This window comes from Peromyscus maniculatus, chromosome 4, assembly GCF_049852395.1.
Source record: "Peromyscus maniculatus bairdii isolate BWxNUB_F1_BW_parent chromosome 4, HU_Pman_BW_mat_3.1, whole genome shotgun sequence".
NCBI lineage: Eukaryota > Metazoa > Chordata > Mammalia > Rodentia > Cricetidae > Peromyscus > Peromyscus maniculatus.
In genome coordinates, this window is record NC_134855.1 from 143,252,098 (window position 1) to 143,273,507 (window position 21,410).

The 21,410-nt window shown below is 43.0% G+C and overlaps 1 protein-coding gene across 1 annotated transcript; it reads left to right on the forward strand.

The window, feature by feature from the left end:
* The first annotated feature begins 6,160 nt into the window (after positions 1-6,160).
* Positions 6,161-8,947, forward strand: LOC107401714 (seminal vesicle secretory protein 2). Its single transcript, XM_076571190.1, has 3 exons — positions 6,161-6,319; positions 6,555-7,652; positions 8,774-8,947. Exons 1-2 carry the CDS (start codon positions 6,202-6,204, stop codon positions 7,610-7,612), a joined length of 1,176 nt encoding a protein of 391 aa, XP_076427305.1. The 5' UTR covers positions 6,161-6,201; the 3' UTR covers positions 7,613-7,652; positions 8,774-8,947.
* The last annotated feature ends 12,463 nt before the right edge of the window (positions 8,948-21,410 follow it).

Sequence of the window (21,410 nt, forward strand, 5' to 3'; positions counted from 1 at the left end):
TCCTTTTCCATTTCCCTCAAGCAGGCTTTGGAGATTAGGCTGAAAGAGTACGCAGCTAACATTGACCACAGTGCCTTGTGACCTCAGTACTTTCTATTTGCCAAGAACTCTTTCTTACTGAGACGAATAATAAAAAAGATAGGATAATGCCAATCGTATTTATGGGTCAGAGAACAAAGTCCTTGTCCAATCTTCTGAACCAAAGACATAGATAATACAAGGGAGATTTGTAAAATAATAATAATAATAATAATAAAGTTAATTAAATAAAGTAAAACAAAGAAAGATGGGAAAACAAAAACCAAACAGCACAGAAAATTAATGTATTGCTAAAGATAAACCCTGTGACATGAAAAAGGAAGGAGGTATCTGGTGGAGAGTAAGCCCTAAACATGGCATCTTGATACTCAAAGGAGAAAGCCATCCTGGAGCAATGAGGAAAAAGGGGGTGATTGTAAAGTGCCTTTTTTTTTTTTTTTCGAGACAGGGTTTCTCTGCGTAGCTTTGCGCCTTTCCTGGAACTCACTTGGTAGCCCAGGCTGGCCTCGAACTCACAAAGATCCACCTGCCTCTGCCTCCCGAGTGCTGGGATTAAAGGCGTGCGCCACCACCGCCCGGCTTGTAAAGTGCTTTTGACAACTTTTTTCCTCTTGGAGAGAGTAACGAACAGTATGGTACTTTCCTAAAGAATATCTAGACGACCTAACCTGTACAAATATCATGGGAAAGTACAGAAAGGGGTCTGAAGGCTCCTGCCCTGGACTCAAATTCTGTTAGGTCTAAAGGATTCAGTATCCAGCAACATTGTGAGATATCGTGAGTCATTCCAATTTCAAGGTCCTGCAGAAACTTCCTTGCAACTCTGGAGGAAGAAGGACTTGAAAGAAATTGAACTTCCACTGAGTAGAAGAACAGGGAGAGAAAGAAAGGGAGTTACCAGAATGGCCCCATAGGTCCCTAGAAAAACAGATCCAACTGTCGGTTAGCAGCGGTCTGCGCTTCTGACAGAGGCAGTCAGGTGGCTCCCAAGAGAAAAGGAGAAGCTCCAGGAAGTTACTGTATTTTCTAGCTTTTCCTTGCTATGACAAAAACCTGATGCAAATGCTTTAAAATAGTGAAAGATTCATTTTGCCCTAAGGTTTCCTAGACTTCAGTCCACGGATGGTTTGCTTCATTGCTGTGGGTCTATGGTGAGGTTGAGAACCATGGTGGCAAGAACGAGTGGTAGAGACATTTCTTCACATGGTGATGGCCAGTAAGCAGAACAGAAGAGAAGATCAGGAGGGCAGGTGCACCCTCCCAAGGTGTGTCTGCAGTGGTCACTTCCTCCAACTGGGACCCACTTCCTCTTTTCCATCACCTCCCAATAATGTCATCAGGGATTAATTTACTAATGGATCAATCCACTGATGATGTCATAGGTAGCCACATACAATCCCTTCTCGGTGATGGGATCCTCAAGATGAGGACCAAGCTTTCCACATGTGAACCCTTCTCAGGACACATCATATCCAAACCCTGATGCAGCTGAAGCTCGGGGAGCCTTGGGAGTCCTCATCCAGAGAAGTCATTGTGTAAGGCCATCTTCACTAGGCTGCTGTCTACATATTTTCTGTTCATCCACGGTATGGCTCAATAAGCCTTTACTTCTCATTGGTCACACCTCCTTGAGGCCTAAGCACCTCCTACTAACAAGTCTTCAATGCTTGTGCCTATGGAAGGGGGCTGTCAGGATCTACCGTGGCACTGAGTTTATCCGGAGTTCTAAGAAGTGTCTTTTACACTCTACCTGTCTCCTTTCTCAATTTACTATTCCAGGAGCTTCCATCTCAAGGCTCCCAGGTAAGGCACATGTATAGAGGGCTAGGATAGAGCTAGCTTCGGCTAGTTATGTGCTTTGGAAATGGACATTTCCAGACCCAGGACACAGGCTTCGTGAGAACTGAGGATGCTGCATGAGGGTGGGGGAAGTCCCCCTGTTTGTTGCTTCTCTGAGTGATTTGAGCAGAGCATGTGACACTTGACCCACGACACACCTGGAGTTCCTGTGCCTGTAGTGACTTTGAGATCCGAAAGCGCTTGGCAGAGTCATGTGTGTTTCCTCCTTGGTGACCCATGTGTCTCCTTTGTTGCCAGCTGGGGTCTTGTGTGCTGCCTGCCGGGACACTCCCGTGGGTGAGGAGTCCATAAGCATAGTCTGCAGTTGCAATGTGTATGGCAAGCCCGTCACTTGGGAGAAATTTAAACTGTGTGTTAAAAATGGTGATAGCCGCCGGGCGGTGGTGGCGCACGCCTTTAATCCCAGCACTTGGGAGGCAGAGCCAGGTGGATCTCTGTGAGTTCGAGGCCAGCCTGGGCTACCAAGTGAGTTCCAGGAGAGGCGCAAAGCTACACACAGAGAAACCCTGTCTCGAAAAACCAAAAAAAAAAAAAAAAAAAAAAAAAAAAAAAAAAAAAATGGTGATAGCCGCCAAGCAGCGGTGGCACACGCCTTTAATCCCAGCACTCGGGAGGCAGAGCCAGGCGGATCTCTGTGAGTTGAGACCTGGTCCTGGTATCCAGGACAGGCACCAAAATTACACAGAGAAACCCTGTCTCGGAAAAAAAAAAATGGATATAACCACCCCATTTATCAGAGTCTCAGTGGTGGAGGACTTAAGGGAGCGTGAATGAACACAGCATAGGCTAGTGTGTGTCTGTCTATACAGTTACCTCTTTTCCTCACAGAAATATACAAGCATCTTGTTCAGATAGGAGGTACGTTCTTCTGTCTTATTTGATAAACTTTTAATTTTTCTGATTTCTTTTGTGCTGAAAAATCGTACCCAATTATTCATATAATGTTATGTATTTCTTATACTCCTAATTTCATGTTTAAAAAAAAAGAAAATGACTTTTCTGGAGTTTTGGGGGTTTCTTTCTGACTTAATTCAGTTGATTCCTGACATGTTAGTTGTGCTGAAACACTTGAAAACTCTTGACTGTATGCTCATTTTCAAAACTGAGTTATGGGATGGGGCTGGCAAGATGGCTCAGTGATTAAGAGCACTGGTTGCTCTGTCAGAGGACCTGGGTTCAATTCCTCCCGTGTACATGGTTGCTATAACAATTATCTGTAACTCCAGTTACAAGGGATCAGTGCCCTCTTTAGGCCTCCACAGGCACTGAACATATACGTGGCTCACAGCATACATGTAGGCAAAACACCCATATGAATAACACAAAAATTATTTTTAAAATTTGAGTTATTTTTTAAAAAACTGATATTTTAAGACATTAAATTAGAAACAACACCAGATATGAAAGAATAAATATTGCATATTTTCACTTGTATAAGTACCCCAGATGATAAAATTCATAGAGACACATAATGAATTAGTAGATTATGATGGTCTGAGATGTGAGAGAAATGTAGTGTTATATAATACCACAGATTTGGATTGTAATCATGAAAAACATCTGGAGATAGATACTAGCAATACTGGTGTACTTAAAAGCATGAAGTTGAAAAATAAAAAAAATATTTACTATAGTAAATTTTATGTCATATATATTAAAATATAAGGTTCTTCATTCATGTAATTGTAGACTGATTCCTTACACCACTACATTTACGGCACAGATGGCTGTATAAGCTGCACAGTTCTGGAACTGACCTGATGAGGCCATTACTGGAAATGAACAAATGACAGAGACATGTCCAGAAAAGCTGGGATCAGGTGGGCCATGCTCTCTGATGGAGACACACCAGCAGCAGAAACTTGGTGTGTTGATTATATACGACATGGAGGAGGAGGCAGGCAAGCTAATCTTGGTAGGAGGTCTCTGTAGGGGAGCAGTCTCAAGCTGCAGTCATCTGGATGAGGAAGCTGTGGTTGGTAGTTTTTGTACACACTGGTTTTAACTAAAGGTCAACCATTCATCATCATCCATACTTGGGCCAAGTGAAGGCCTTATCATTTCCATGGCTCTGAGGCATTGGCATCCTTGACATGGCCATGCTCATGTCAAAAATACACATTCACCCAGGCCTTCATCCACTCTACAGAGATGATGAGCTTAGGGTAGATAATTTTGGATGGACTTCTGTAATCCCATGATATTCATACACTTTAGGTTTTCTGCCTATTGTTAGGATAATTTACCTTATATTTTCCAGGTTGTCAAGTAATTTTCTTGCATAGAATTAAGCAAAACTCTTAAATCTCCTTTTCTGTTCCCTAAGCATATTATTTCACAACATCTGAGTGAAATTTTGCAACCCTTGTTAGTAATAAAATGTTTTCAAAAGGAAAATGTCCTATATTTTTAAAAATTATCCAGCAGCAAGAGTTGTACTGTCATTCTCTTGAAATCAGTATGTATGACTTACTCTCCACTTGTTTTTCTAGTCTTTCAATTGCCCATTTCTCTTTTCATTTTTTGCCAGTATGTTAAATTTTCATTTCAATGCATTCTCTTCTGATATGTATTGCATAATTACATGGTATTTGTGATTTTCAACTTCCTGCTTTTTGTTCACACATCTTATTCCTGAGTTTTATCTGCATTTTAAAAAAGAGATTGTCAAAAAATTTGCTCTTAATTCAGAAATATCAAAAATTTCTGATCCTTTCCTTATTGCTGCCGACTGAAGCATTTCCTGGATTTTTCTAAAACAAAGAGACGTGGGAAGTGGGGTCAGGGTTGAGTGGGTATCGTTAGCAATTGTATGTTAGAATCATTTCAGGGTGACTCACTGGTCTCCCAAGGGAAATAGTTACTCCCCTGGGACAGAGACCAGTTCAGTAAGAGATCAGAGTGGCTTGGTGTAAAATCACCCAAACCATGTGGTTTACATTACATTTCCTTTGTGCATTTTCTTGCTGTGATGGCCTGGTTAGGTTTTTTGTTTGCCCCTTCCATACAGCACTACCCAGAATGTTGGCTGGGATGACTGAAACTATGTTTTCAAGTAGACTTCCTCATGGAACTACTTTCATATGGCTGAGTGTAAAATGGAATACTGTAGGGATGTTCTCTTCTCCCAAGCACATGTCCACAGTATTTGTCCTCTTGAGTGTATGTCTGAGTCGCCAATGCCATAATGAGCCCTTTATGCTGTTCTCACAGCTGTGCTAAGCTTTGTTTCTAAACAAGAAGGCAAGTCTTCCATCTTGTCTCGGGATACTAACGGCATCACCAGCGTTCCCCACAGCCTGCTGCCAGTGCAGCTGTCTGACACACCGGTCCGAGTTTTCTGTACTAAAATACTGGGTTTTCGTTTTTGTTGGACTCCATGGCATACATTCAGTAAGGAAACCAACACTCTTTCTTGTTTTTCCAACAGTGATTGCTATCACCGTTCACTTATTGTAATGCTTCCCCCTTTAAAATGCCTCTGTACTTCACCTTGCCTTCCGGATACATCCCTAAGCTCATTCCACTACACACACAGTCTACTTGAAATGCTACAGCTAACAAACCACCACAACCATGGAGGTCTTGTCTTTCCAGAATAAACTAATTGTAGAAGCATGTACCCATCTCTCTCTTAGATAAATATTGACACCGGTATGTCCATGTTTATAGTTATATAGCTCAGAGCTACTTTTGGACATTGATGTGCCCCAGTTATTTTTTTTTCCAGAGTTGAGGTTTCAATCAAGAGCCTCATATGTGATAGGCAACTGGTCTACCACACAACCACATCTTTAACCTCTCCGTTTAGTCTTTAAACTTTCTACCTTGGGTTTCCTTGTGTTCAGTTCTTCCTATGTTGTTCTACACATATGAATGCTCCTTTGCGTGTAAATGAGAAGCTATGTCAAACTCAATGTCAAACAAGCAGCTTTATGAGCTTCTGTATGATAGCAGGCTAAACAATGTCACGATGAAAAAAGCACCACTACACTGTGACTGGGAAAACTTGATCAGGCCCTGGCTACTTCAGAGCATGGCAAAAAGTCCCTTCCCAACTCGACTCCAGATTTCGTTTGAAAATGCAAAGAGTATGTGATAAACTCAGAAGGTTGATAAATATTTGCTGAGGGTTATAACAGGAAAACATTGCGTCCTTGCACTAAATCCCTGGGAACATTACCAATGTCCCCAACAGCGCAGAGGGGAGGAAGTTGACATTTAGAGATAATAAAAAAGGGGGGGCAGTGTCTTTTGTAGCTTCAGCCACATCAGTGGTACACCCAGCTAAAGAATATATAAATGAGCACCTCAGTTCAGTTCTCAGTGAAGGCCCTTCTTGACAAGATGAAGTCCTTAGTCTTCATCCTTTCTCTGCTCCTCATTCTGGAAAGACAGGCAGCTGTGGTTGGACAATATGGTGAGTATGAATATGGTGGCTAGGGGGAAAGCCACTCAGGGAGAGTGTCCTTAAGGGTGCTCTGGGAGTGACAGATCCTTCCATAGGGTGATCTTTTTGATGAGACTTAATTCTTCTCTACCCAAACCCAAATCCCTTGTGGGAACATCAACAGTTTTATGAGGAAATTTTGGGGATAAGACTTGGAAGGAACTATGCAGATAATATAACAAACATTCTTACTATAAATTTCCAGGTGGAATAAAAGGTGGCTTCACAAAAGGCGGCTTCACGAAAGGTGGCTTCACGAAAGGTGGCTTCACGAAAGGTGGCTTCACAAAGGGTGGCTTCACAAAAGGTGGCTTCACGAGTAGCTCTTCAGGATTTATGAAAGGTCATGTCAGTTATGGGCTCAAAGGAGGAAGCGAGGATGCTGCTCAAGAAAGTGCTTTCTTGCAAACAAAACAACAAGCATACAGCAAGGGTGGTAGTAGCATGCAACAGGTGCAACAGGCACGTCTATCACAAGAACACACAGGTGTGAAGGGGGCCGCACTTTGTCGTAAAGGACAAACATCCCAAATAAAATCCCAGGAATCCCAAATAAAATCCTTTGGACAAGCGAAATCCCTTGGGTCTCAAGTGAAGTCCTATGGACAAATGAAATCCTATGGACAAGTGAAATCCCAAGAATCTCAAGTGAAATCCTATGGACAACTGAAGTCTCAAAATGCTCAACTGAAATCTCATGGCCAGCTAAAATCCCAAGATGCCCAACTAAAATCCTATGGTCAACTAAAATCCTTTGGTGAAGATGCCCAACTGAAATCTTATGCCCAACAAAAATCCCAAGTAGCCCAACAATCCTTTGGCCAACTAAAATCCCAAAGTGGCCAACTAAAATCCTTTGGCCAACTAAAATCCCAAAGTGGCCAACTAAAATCCTTTGGCCAACTAAAATCCCAAAGTGGCCAACTAAAATCCTTTGGCCAAACAAAATCCCTAAAAGGTTTTTCTCAACAAACTCAGCAGAAAGGATTTGCTATGGGTGGAGGGCTATCACAAGTGCGTAAACAATATGATGATGATACATCTGTACAACAAAAGTCTAGCCAACAGGTAAAAACAGAACAAGATTTATCCCAATTTGGACAACAACGCCAATTTGGACAAGAACGCTCACAATCCTATAAAGGATATCTTGAACAATACCAAAAGAAATCACAAGACAACTATCAACAAAGAAGAAATTTTAATGGAGGTGGCTATTTTACAAAGGGAGGAGAAGGCCTATATACTCAACTTAAGAGCTAATATAGTCATTAACCAACTAAAGACCAAGGTCAATATCAAGGTATGTTTCTACCAAATAGGAGAGATATTTATCCAAGTGTTTATGTATGGTATATAAGGAAGCCCTGGGTCCATTATGGGATTGATACCCATTGGTTCCTATCAGTAGAAGCATTATGTTACAAACTTTTAGAAATATGATGAGCATGTCCTGGTAAATGAGCATGTGGTATGATAGAGGCAGAGCAAGCTACCCGGGTTAACAATGGGTCCTGAACTCCTACATTAAGGGAGTATTTCTCAATGGTTTTTTTTAAACATAGAGTTTATATTACTAAATATGTACCACCTATGCAATCGTATTTAACATTTATGATGTAATCTTATTTTTTCTTACACTTTGGCTTGGTTAAAATTGGTTTCTTGCTTTTATTGGTATAAGATGTTATTGCAGATGATCTCTTTCTCCATACCAATAAGTGTTCTTGAGTTCCTATTACCTCCGTTTTCCATCATAAACCATGGGGTTAAGGATTAGCTGTCTTTTCCATCAGATGGAAGGTACGATTACAAAGATCTGTTTGGGGCAGACACTATCTTCAGTTGTGTGCCCAGTGATGAACCTGTTAGAGTCCAATGGGCAGTCCCAGGCTTGTGGGCATGTTAGTGGCCCTGGTTAAACCCAGCTGGTCAGAAAACAAAACAAAAATATATGATTGTGAGAAGGAGACTTGTAGGGAGGAGTGGGAGTAATTAGGATGAGTGAAAGGTAGGAGAGGGCAAAATTGGCCGTAATCAGAATGCACTATAGATGTGCATGAGATTCTCAAAAAATAAAGTTAGTAAACAGTTGTTTCATTTTTCTTTTTAAATCTGTGCTTGGGACGCAGGACGCATTCAAATGTGAGTACAAGGTAGTAAGCGTCCACAAGTTGCTGCTGGACATTTGCAACACTGGGAATGAAGCCTGAGCCCTAGCAGAGAGACAAATGTTCACCACTTTGTTTGCATTAAGAAAGGGAGAGCCACAAAAACTGTGCACACACTTGGGGTCCATTGGAGTCATTCGTGGCCGGGCACCTTAGTTTGTAGAGGCTGGTTCTGGGAGAATTGGAAGAGGCAGACACCTGTTCATCTACACCTCAACTCCTGACTGCTCTTGTTTACCCCTTCTCCCTCCAGGACTCACCTCACCAGAGTCAAGTCTATGGCACCTTCCAGATGCCGCCTGCGATGTGGTCCCAGGTCTCTGGTTCATGGACAACCCTCTACTCACATTCGCTTTTCTGTAGGACACCTAACCCTGGAGCTTCCTCAAACACTTGCTTTCCAATAAAAATATAACTTTCTGCATCATCTGCTTTTGTTTACTGACATCTGATTGCTGCCAGTGTCTGGGTTTGGGACCATTCTTGATGGGCAGTTTCAAAAGGAAGAGACAATTGTGTAGCATTGGGGAAAATAGCAATGAAATCCCCGTTTGTAGATGTCTGGGTTACAGAAGAGGTGCCAGTCACCCCATGAGCCACCTAAAGTCAACTTTACAATCCCTCTCAACTCTTTTTCTAGTCGGTCTTTAGAAACTGACAACCAGATTTAACATAGAAACAGATTTTTTTCGGGCTGGAGAGATGGTTTAGCCATTAAAGGCTCAGCTTACAACCAAAAATATAAGAAACATATCAATTTTCAATTAAATTTTTCTCTCTGGCTGTAAGCCCACCATTTACATATGGAAAAGTTTCCTCTTTCTGTTTTTAACTTCATGAAATTGAGTAAGGCTTTCACACTCCTCTTGTGGTCCCACGGGCAGGAATTGGACTGACAGGTTACTTACTAATACATTTGATACTTACGGAAAAAGCAGAAGGACTCTGAGTGTTGTTTAATGAGACTTGCCCCTGTTAGCACAGCCACAGAGAAATATGTGCAGGTCCCAGAGACACTTTCACTTTTATTCTGGAAGGTTTAGTCACTTCATTAGGTACAGAGAGAAGAAGGAAGTTCTCCTTTGCTATAGATTCAAAGGGTTTGGGTACCATCACTGGATAGAAACATAAGAATTCTTCCGAAGTCTTAAAGCAGAATGGATATAGGGAGTTAACCTGTAACAAGGGAACAATGCCTCACTTACACACCATAGGCTATCAAATAAAGAGCCTTGTGCCAGGGATGGGTTATGTCTTTTTGAGTTTTTGGCCACTGGGATCCTACCGCTAACATTACAAGCTACCGCCATTGCTCCTAGTTATCCTTACCATAAAGTTATGGTAAGACTTTACCACCGAAGACACCACATACCTGAGTCATAGGACACAGAGAAATCAAGCTGATGCTGACCTGGAAGCTTCATCCTACTGGCTAGCTTTCACAGTGCTGAAAGATACTATGCATTCTTACTAGGGAGGAAAAGTCATCATCAACACTGTTACCCAGCTGTGAACCCTATAAACTAGAATAACACAATTGGCCTGGTAAGATATGCCCACTAGCGTAATAGTGGTACACAGGTTATGGGAGTAACCAGCCAACCACTTTCTGATTAGACTTTAGGCCCACTCCACAAGATGGAACTGATGCCTGGTACTATTGAATGCATCCAAAAGCTGTGGAACATACATACCGATCCTGCATTTGTTCCACAATTTTATTCTGAAAGTACATTACTCACATATTTTCACAATCTGTAAATGGAAAATAATGTTGTCCAGAATCAACCAGATCATAACTACCATTGACTATGTAAGCGATAGTAAATAGTACAAAGTTTTGAGAGCACGTTGTTAAAAAGTAGATAATTTAGGGGTAAAATAAATAAATTTTCACATGTGAGAAAAACACGTACTAGCCAGAGCTGGGGCTGGGAGTAACTCAGCTGATAAAATCTTACAAAGCCTGAAAGAGCTGAAGGTCAGTCTGCACACAGTGCATACACCTGCAATACCAGCATTTAGGAAGTAGAGGTGAGCTGACCAGGTCAAAGTCACCCCCACCTCAGCTATGTGGTAGATTCTAGGCCAGCCTCAGGACATTAGTCAAGCTTCTCTAACAGAACAGAAAGAATGAATATGGTGAGGGAAGAGAGAGGGGGAGGGAGGGAAGCAGGGGAGGAAGAGGAGGAGAGAGAGAGAGAGAGAGAGAGAGAGAGAGAGAGAGAGAGAGAGAGAGAGAATCTTCTAGTCTGTGATCTGAGTAGTCTAACAGTGGCTATCTCCTGCTATGGTACTGGAACCCAACAGGATTACTGAAGAGCTGCTGGTCTTCAGCCTATGTTGAAATCCCAAAGAAGTGGGTTCTAATACTGGTGAAGGAGGCCTCAGCAATTGGATTAATGGACTTGCCAGCAAGAGTGAGGACAAGCAAGCAAAAAGCAAAAGCTTCCTTCTTCCATATCCTTTTATGTGGGCTGCCACCAGATGGTGTGGACCAGATTTAGAATGAATCTTTCCACAACACATGATCCAATCAAGAAAATGCCACAAGCATGCCCAGCTGTTTAGTTTTAGTTGATTTGTAGGAGACCAGCTGGGAGACCGTCTCCCACATTTTACCCCAGGGTACTCTTGAGGAGAGAGGGATAAGAGATTTAGATAGAAGGATAAAGGGGAGAGAAACAGAAACACAGGATAGCCTCGGGAGGGCCTAGATCCTTATCCACTGGTCCCTTCTGTCTCTTCTAAAGGGCTATTTATAGAAATGCCAAGGGGTGGAACAAAAGACCTCCCCCCTAGCTCAGCCAAGTATAGACCCTTCCAATTATCTAGAAACCATGCACATGGTCACACAATTCTCTAATGTAGCTCTGCTGGGTAAAGCAAGCTCAGATCTTATTAGGAAACTTTTGTGGGCCTCCACATTGATTCCAGATGTAGTCTAGTTTGACAACCAAGATTAGCCATCATACTCAGAAACAGAAGTGTGTGTGTGTGTGTGTGTGTGTGTGTGTGTGTGTGTACATACATGTGTGTTATCAGGAACCAAAGTTAGATTATTATAGTTTGAATTGTCAGTCCCCCCACAGATATCTGTTTAATGTTATTACCAAGTAATGATATTTGCAAATAAAACCTTTAGAACTTAAAGCTGGGTGGATAGGGAGATGGTGGGGATATGGGAGGAATTAGGGGAGGGAAAAAACAAGCAAAATACATTGCATGAAAAAAATTAACTAAAAATTAAAAATAAATAAATAAATAAATAAAACAAACCATGACAGACATAAGGTCATACAGACATAAAGTCATACAGGACTAGTGTGACCTTCAATTTTATTTATTGCGAGTACCCTCTTTTTCTGGAATTGTGTCTTACCGTTTTGCTTAGACCATCCTTGAACTTGTGATGCTCCCACCCTCAACCTCATTAAAGCCCTGGATGACCAGGTATGGGCAACCAGACTCAACTACTGGTGTCCTTCTGAAAAGAATTCCTTGAGAGCTGAGGTGCCTTACATGCGTGTGGACCTGAGTTCAGTCCCCAGCACGCATGTCAAACTCTCAAGCATAGCAGTGCTTATTTGCAATCCCAGTGCTGTGGAGGCTAAGGCAGGCAGGTCCCTGAGGACTGCTAAGCAGCCAGTCTAGCCTGGTTGGCAAGCTTCAGGTAGTGGAAAAGCCTGTCTCAAAGGGAGAAGATGGCCTTTATGAGTAACAGCTGGGGTTGTCCTCTGGCTTCCACATTCATGCACAAGCAGCCACTCACACATGCATAACTCTTGCAACTGTGCACTAAAAAAGAATGCCTTGAGAAATGTGATGCACTTACCAAGAATCCACACAAAGAGGAGAGATTGGAATGATGCCTTTAAAGTCTTTCTGGCTCCAGTTTATTTCACTTAATAGTCTCCATTTCCACCTATTTCCAGCAAATGACATAATTTCATTCTTGACATACAAATAAAATCCTATTGTGTATATGTACCAGATTTCATCCATTCATCTGATGGGGGAGGGGCACCGAGGCTCTTCCCTGTCCTGGCTTTCGTGATAAATGATCTCCAAGCAGTAACATGGGTGTGCTCTACGGCATGATGGCTCTGATTCCTTTGTGTCTCTATCCAGACATGGCAGAACTAGAGCAATATATTAGTTCCCCTTTTGGGTTTTGGGGACCCTTCATACTGACTTCCACAGGGCTTCACCAGTTTACACTCGTACCTCCCCTGTATCCACGCTAGCATTTCATCTCAGCTGTTTTCTTCATAATAACTATTTGACAGCGGAGGGAGGGAGGCAGATAATGAGCATGGACATTTCTGTGATTTTAGCTATATTGAACCATTTTTCAAATATATTTTTAAAATGTGTTCATATATTAGTCACCTGTGTTTCTTCACTATCACTGGATTCATTTGCAAACGTTTTTATTAGATTAGCTTTAATGATTAGTTTTATTGTTCATTAAATATTCCAGATATAAACCCTCTGTCCCATGTATAGGTGGCAATGGGTATTGTACACGTGTTAAAGTACACCAGAATATACATGTGTTCTAGGCAAACACCACTCTAGATTTTTATTTAAAACATTTTACTCTTTTTTACATTTATTTTTAAACATGAAAATGTAAACTTAAATGTGAATTTATTTATTATTAAATACTTTTATTTTTCTAAATGTACAGCCCATTGAACCTGTCTATACATCTTTGCCAGTGGCTGGGCCTTCTCCACACTTTGTGCTTCTGATGTAAGTTACTGGGGTTCAGTGTCTTGAAGCAGTTTGGTAAGTCCTTTACTAAGGAGCTCCTGAAGGGCTTCCTGCCCAGGGAACCCCAAATCTCAGTCTCTCAGAGACCAGAGCGGAGTGATAAGCTTCTAGTTGGGACCTTTCTTACAGAGCTCTGTCACGCTGGACTAGGTTTCTGAGCACGTACAGACTTAGACTTGGGCTCCTTGTTAGCTTTGCCCCGGGATTTGTTACTTCCTTGGCCAGCTCTCTGGCATCTTTCTCTTGCCATCCTTGGGCAGTACGACGACACTCCGAGAACACTGGTGCCCACGGCGGTCCCAGCAAAAGGCAGTAAGAGCCCGAGGTGTCAGGTGGCTGCAGGGGAAGAACGTCGTCCAGACGTGACAGACGCGTGTATCACAGGATCCACATAGAACTCACAGACAGCGGCAGCACAAACGAGACCCGCGTGGGTTCAAACCAGACAAAATCCCTGTGCTGAGAAGGGAAGTGGGCATCGTGTCCCACCCCAACCAAGAAGCTGTTTGAAATTGACACCTGCCGGGTAAGGGAAATCAGTTCTCTCTGTAGAAGGAAATCTGGAAGAATCATTGTATCTAGGGAAAACATTAGAATGAAACAGTTGTTTCTGAAAGTATTTAGACCTTCAAGAAGTCATTGTAGAAAACAGTGATTGTTTTCTGTGATTTGTGGGGTTGCTTTTCTGAAGGAGCTTTACAGCTTTTACATGACTTTAGCCACAAGATGGTCCTGACACACCTGAAATATCTTGCATAATTGAGTACTACAAACAGAGGACAATAAGGACTGAAATTGAAGGGTGAGGTGCTCCTTCAAGAAACATACAGATTAGATCAGGGGCTTTGGTATGAGTAACTTGTTTTATCCAAAAAACAACTTTTGTATAACAATCAATAAATATGCTTCTGCATGGCTGTTCAGGGTTCACTCCACAGACATCATTTCTCTACTGCCCGCAAGGCCTTACTTCATCTTGGAGTGGCCCTCTTTCTTTGATCTTCCCGAGGGACTCAGATACCAACATCCCTCCAGTGGAGTCTCACTGGGCATATCAGCCACACTCCAGGGTAGGCCCATGCCCAGGGGCAGCAGGCCAACACAAAATGGATTCATGGGTTTTGTTCCTCTCTTCATTTGTTTATTGTTGGTGATGCACTTTGGGTTTGCTTTAGTATTTTTTTATCTTATTAAAATTAATAAGATAAAAAATTTTTGTTTGCTTTGATCTTCAGTTTTTGTTTTCTGTTTTGTTGTTCCTGTGTTGTGTTGTTTTGTTTTGAGAGAGGGAGAGAATGAAAGACCCTAACCCTTCAGGCTTACACCCCCAAGCCCCAGGAAATAAGGAAATAAAAGAAAACTAGTTCCAAGGGCCACCTGACTTAGCCATTATTCAACCTGTAACAAAGTAACAATGTAAAAAGATTTCTGTTAAGAGATGTGCTCAACTGTGACTGGGATAGTTGCAAATGTTCCAGGAAGGACCACTGTGACCTTTGTGTAAACTCCACTCCCGCCCTGATACCCCCCTTGAGGTTTCAAGAAGAATGTACATGCAGACGTGACTGTACCCACTCTGTGATCAGACCATGATCTTGTGAAACGAAATTGTATGGGAATTGTAATCTTATGGCTTTTGTGGGGTTTTCCTTTAAAAGCCCCCATGGGGCTGCAGTAAGATGCGGCTCTTGCTCTTAGGAGCAGAGTTTGCCCGTCTGTACAGTTGCTTCAATAAAAACCTCGTGCTGTTGCATCAACTGGGCTGGAGTCTGGGTTCTTGGGGCTCACCCTCGAGAAGGTGGTACTCTGGGTCTGGGGTCTATCAAGAGAACATGAAGTTGAGTGGGTAGGGAGGTGGGGAGGATCAGGGAAGAGTTGAGGGAGAAGAAATAATATCATCAAAGTATATTATATGAAAAATTTAAATAAAGGGAAAAAGAAACTTGAAGACACTGAGAGAGGAACAACTTGTCTACAAGGGGGACAGACAGCTTTCCTGGTCAAATCTACCAAACATTGGGAACCTCTCCATGTGTTTCTACATTTGTGATCGTTGCAATTAACTTCCTTTACTTAAAACATCTTAACACAACCTAAATTGAAAGCAAAGCATACTGACACAATGTGAACCAAAACAGTCAAAAATGAAGAAGAAATGATAGCTATCAAACTGCTGTTTAAGAAGAATGTCTGCAAAGATGAAATCTGCTTTTTGAATCTAGGAGAGATAAAAGGGGCTGGAAAGATGGCTTGAGTTGGTAAAGCGTTTGCTGCCCAAACCATGAGAATCTGAGTTCAGATCCCTGACACACATACAAAGCTGGCCATGACAGCACTGGGGAGGAGAGACAGGAGGGTCCCTGGGCCTCACTCGCCACGCATCTACCCAAATAAATGAGCTCCAGGTTCAATGAGAGATCCTGACTCAAAATAAAAGGTGGCAGAGCAACTGAAGAAATCCCCACCATCAACTGATGGCCTCTACATGCATGTGTACAAATGTGCATGTGTACCAACACACACACACACACACACACATGGACGGACGGGGTGGGGGTGGGGGAGAGGATAACAGCAGTGACATCCTTGATAGCCACCAGGAGAGTAATTTAAGAGCATAATGAAAGAAAAATCTCACATGTGAGATTTGCAGGAGATGAGCAGAGGGTTGAGAGCACCTTCAGTGGGAACATGACCAACAGGGTTGAAATAATGTTTGCACACCAGCCGTTTATACATCTCCTTTGTGGGTTTTTTAAATTCTTTGACAGTTTCATGCATCTATATAATGAATTTCAACCCCACCCCACCCCCACCCCCGTTCTTCTCTCTCCTCTCCCCTTCTCCCAACAAGTCTGCCTCCTACTTTAATGTCTTGTTTTTGTGTATGGCCAGTGAGTTTCCTGTCTGAGTGTGGGTGGGGGCTAGTCACTGACCAAGGACAACTCTTCATTGTCTGCAACATCACAGAAAATCACATCCCCTCCCCAAAAGTCATTAACTGCCAAGAGTCCCTCCCTACTTACGATAAAATGTTGAGGGGCACTCATTTATAAACCTTATCTCTTTGGGTTGTATCCATTTGTTGTTTCATTTGTACATGAGAAACTCATGTAGTGCCCCCAAAGTCAGGTCTGAGCATAACTAGTGGCACGATCCACCATCTCCCCCCCACTCCCTCTTCTGCCCCACCCCACCCCTGACAACAGCTATCGGCAACCTCTCATTGGTGGCCTGGGTTTTTTGTGTGTTTTGTTTTTAAGTTTTGCCATGTTTGTTTTGCTGCGGTGGATAGGTGAATGGGAATCTTACTTCCGTTCTTTGCATTTCTCACGTCACACTGTACCTGCAAAACTCCCATGTGGCTGCACAGGCAGTTTTCTTCTGTTCGTGGGCTATTTCCCAGGACTTCATTGTACAGGCGCAATGTAACCACTCCCCACTGTCTGGGCATTTAGTTTACTTCCACTCTTCTGCGGTTATAAATGATGTGTCAACCAACACATTTCCTTGAGTTCCATGGTTTGGCTTAGATCACCGTACTGGTCTGGAATTCCCACTATATGCCTGTGTTTCCCTCAGTATCAGGACAAGATCATCAGCCCACAGTGTTTCCACAGAGGCTGAGTCTTCTAGCCATGCTGATCTAAAGAAGAAGGATGTCACGTGAGGACAGAATATTCTCCTTCCTACCTCTGCTCCTGACTCCTGAATAGTTTTGCCCATTTGTAAATGAGGAGTTTCCTAGATATTGATTCCTGGAATTATGACACCCAGTTTCACTTGAGAGCATGGCTCAGGATATCTGGCCACTGGGTATTTTGAGATTCTGGAAAGAGACTCACATGGCTGGCTAGAACACAGTCTTTAAGGCCTTGGGTTATCATTGATTACCACTGCTTTGGAATGCATGAGAGAAAAATGGCATTTGGTCTTAGAGAAACACTCAGGAGCTCTAGAGAGCTCTGGGTCTCTAATGAATAGTGATACCAGTTGATTTGGGCCAAGCAAAGAATGAAACCCAAACAGACTTGGAGGCATCTTACAAGCCACACTGGACACATACCTCAGTTGTGTTCTCTTGTTTCTTTCACCCAGTTAGCAGACCCACAAATGTTGGTCTTTAAAAACAAACAAACAAACAAAACCAGCCGGGCAGTGGTGGCGCACAACTTTAATCCCAGCACTTGGGAGGCAGAGGCAGGCGGATCTCTGTGAGTTCAAGGCCAGCCTGGGCTACAGAGTGAGTTCCAGGAAGGGCTCAAAGCTACACAGAAACCCTGTCTCGAAAAACCAAAAACAACAGCAACAACAACAAACAGAAAACAAAACCCAAAGCCAGACATTGGGATGAAAGTTGAAAGATCAGAGAAGCAGAACAAGCCAACTTCACCTCGCCAACTCCTCAGCCGATCCTGTTTCCATGAATCCTCAGACTGAAAGCTTCTGAGTCCTCACCGGAAAGGGTCTCAGCTGACCTGCCTTAGTTCCTGTTCCCTCACGCTTTATACACCTTTCTCTGCCCTGCTGTCACTTCCTGGGATTAAAGGCTTGTGCCACCACTGCCTGGCTGTTTCCAGTGTGGCCTTGAACTCACAGAGATCCAGAGGGATCTCTGCCTCCCAGTGACAGGATTAAGTGTGTGTGCCACCACTGTCTGGCCTCTGTGTCTAATCTAGTGGCTGGCTCTGTCGTCTGATCCTCGGGCAAGTTTATTAGGGCACACAATGCATCACCACACAGAACTCTTTCCTGTCACTTCTGTTCTTCATCTCCCAACAACAAAATGACCCACAGCTATCTGCCTGAGCTACTTGTGGATGAAGGAATGCAGAGAGTTGTGTCGCCTCCCACTCTCCACCTCTTCATTTGGTTTCCTAAAAGAAAACGTGAATGTAAGTGGTCGATATGGATTGTTCAGGTCCCACACACACAGGGTAGCCATGGAAACAGCATAAGCATTGCTTTGCTGGGGGGGGGGGGAAGGGCAGGGGTGTTATAGACTATATTTTTGATTCTCAAAGTAAAAATGTCCACCTGGGGAGAATGACCACAGAGATGAAAAGCTGGATTCTCGCTGCTGCACCTCCCCCTGTTTCCTTCAGCCCTGCCTCCCTGCCTCACTCGAGCCGAGCTCAGATCACGAGACATGGGCAGTCTAAAGGGCATCTGTGCGTTAGGTATTAGCACAAACAGCATCATGGTAAATGGTGAGCACTCATTTCCAAGATGGTTATTGCAAAGGTAGCTGTGTTTGACTTTGAAGAGAAGTAGCAATCATGGCCCCTGCTTTGGACATGTCTGACTTGGCATCTTGACCAAGGAATACATGGCATCTGTGGGCACAGTCATAGACCTGAGGAGCTACACAGGGACCAGTATGAGACTGATTTTGACTGTGAGTCTACATACACTGGTCTCCTTATTTTAAAATGTTTTGTTTTTATTTATTTACATATACGTGGGCATTGTCTATTCACACATGTATGTGCATATATGTACAGGTACCTGTGGAGGCCAAAAGATGGCATCAAATTCCCTTGGAGCTGAAGTTACAAGCAGTTGTGAGCTACTAATAAGGGTGCTAGACACAAACCCTGGTTCTCTGCAAGAGCAAGAACTGCTCTGAACTGACAAGTCATCTCCCTAGCACAGCTTTCCCTTCTGTAACCTGTTCTCTTCACGGTGGATTCCAGGCAGGCTTCCTAGCGACTACATGTCACCTGGCCCAGAAATGACTTCTTTGCGAGTCATGTTCTTCTATCTGGGTGACTGGTGGTATGAAGGGTTCCCAAAGAATCATTCTACAACCAACTGTCACAACAGATGGAAATTATTATTGCATCAAATGTTTTTCATTCATTGAATATTAAAGTATACATGGGTTGTTTTCATATATATGCATGTTTTCATATATATGTATGTTATACATATATATATAAATGGTTACTGTGCTTAAGCCAACCAGCAGAGTCATGATCTCCCACAAAGAATTTGCGCTCTCTCTCTCTCTCTCTCTCTCTCTCTCTCTCTCTCTCTCTCTCTCTCTCCCTCCCTCCCCTCCCTCTCCTGAATCCATCAGATATACTCTTATTAGGAAGTCATATCCGTACCTTTGTTCTAACCTCTAAACCACCGCAGACATAATCCGACTAGGCAAAGCTTTCATCGTTGTCTCTGAGAAGATCTGCCAATCTCATCTCTGATGTGACGAGGTGGTCCCTGATTCAGAGCACACTGCCTGTTCCACATCAGAGAGAAGACTCTGTCACCGGGGAGCTGCCAACATCAACACTGGGATGATTTTATATCCTGCTCAGTAGTAGATGTACTTCCCACTGAGTGAGTTGATGCACATGACTAGGTGAAGGACCCTCTCTTGCTCCAATCAGGGACTGTGACAGGCTTGAGTTTTCTTCACACTCTATTGTTATTCCCCAGGGATGACTATGGAGCCATAAATGAGCAAGGTGCTTCCCACACAGACAAAAGACCAGGTCCTAGTGCATACTGATGTGTTAAATCCATAAATGAAAGCAAGGTACACAGGTGGGTGATATTTGTTTCCTCCTGCTCCTGGATACTTGATATCTGCTACATGCATGCCAACTCACTATGAATAACTCAAATGGCATTTTACATAACCTAAATTGTACCAAACACATAATTTTTCCCCCTGTTTCTCACTTCCTTCTAAAAGTTCCCATACATACAGATGTGTCCACCAAAGGCACTATGAGATTCAATTACAAAGTTCATTTACAGTTCAGTTACAAAGTTCAGAGTGTCATGGGCTCTGGCCTTATCTTTTACAGATGGCATTCCTGAGATTCAAAGAAATATGAATTCAGAGAAATTTTGAACTCTGTGAGTTGAAGACCGAGCATGTCTGTTTGGTCAAGAGGGGAACTTAAGTCTAGAAGATGGTTCTATGTTGAGATTTTCTGAAATCCAAAAGACTAACAGACATGGTGTCTTAGTTACGGTTTCTATTGCTTCAATGAAACACCATGACCAAAAAGCAAGTTGGGGAGGAAAGGGCTTATTTGGTTTATACTTCCACATTGCCTTTCATCACTGAAGTCAGGAAGTCAGGATAAGAACTTAAACAGGGCAGTAACTTGGAGGGCAGGAGCCGATGCAGAAGCCATGGAGGAGTGCCTCTTCCTGGCTTGCTTCCCCTGGCTTGTTCAGCCTGGGTTTTTGTTTTGTTTTGTTTTTTACGGAACCCAGGACCACCAACCCAAGGGTGGTACTACCATGGGCTGAGCCCCCCCCCCGCATTGATCACTAATTGAGAAAGTGCCTTACAGCTGGATCTCATGGAGGCATTTCCTCAACTGAGGCTCCTTCCTCTCTGATTACTCAAGATTGTGTCACATTGAAACAAAACCAGACAGTACTACAACTGACTCCTTGTCAACTTGACACACAAATACATCACTATTAAGCCACAACCCTTCCTTTGTTATTTATCCCCAAGATTTCACATTAAAAACATAAAAGTCTCACAGTCTCAAACACATTAAAATTTCAGTCCCTTTAATACAGCCAATCTCTTTTAAAAATCCAAAATCTTTTAAGATTCAAAATCTCTCAACTGTGGGCTCCAGTAAAACACTTTCTTACTTCAAGAAGGAAAAATCAGGGCACAGTCACAATAAAATCAAATCAAAACCAAATTCTAACTGTCCCATGACTTGGATCCACTCATGATCTTCTGGACTCCTCCAAAGGGCTTGGGTCACTTCTCCAGCTCCACCCCTGCAGCACACAGCTTGTCCTCTAGGCTCCAGCTGCTCCACTCCACTGCTGCTGCTGTTCTTGGTGGTCATCCCATGGTGCTGGCATCTCCAAAACACTGAGATCTTCCTGCTGCAACTGGGCTGCATTCTCACCAATAGCCTCTCATAGGCTCTCCTCGTGGTGCCAAGCCTCAACTTCTTTGCATGAGCCCTTCAGTCCTGGGCCTTCAACTGCCACTGAAGCTGCACCTTCACCAATGGCCTCTCCTGGCCTCTCACAGGGCCAAGCCTCAGCTGCTCTCCATGACCCATTCATGCCTTCAAAACCAGTACCACCTGGATGACTCTTACATATTACCAAGTCTG

Coding starts and splice junctions, on each gene's coding strand:
- LOC107401714 (XM_076571190.1), top strand. CDS start 6,202: ATGAGCACCTCAGTTCAGTTCTCAGTGAAGGCCCTTCTTGACAAGATG. Junction 6,320..6,554: donor AGCTGTGGTTGGACAATATG/GTGAGTATGAAT, acceptor ATAAATTTCCAG/GTGGAATAAAAGGTGGCTTC.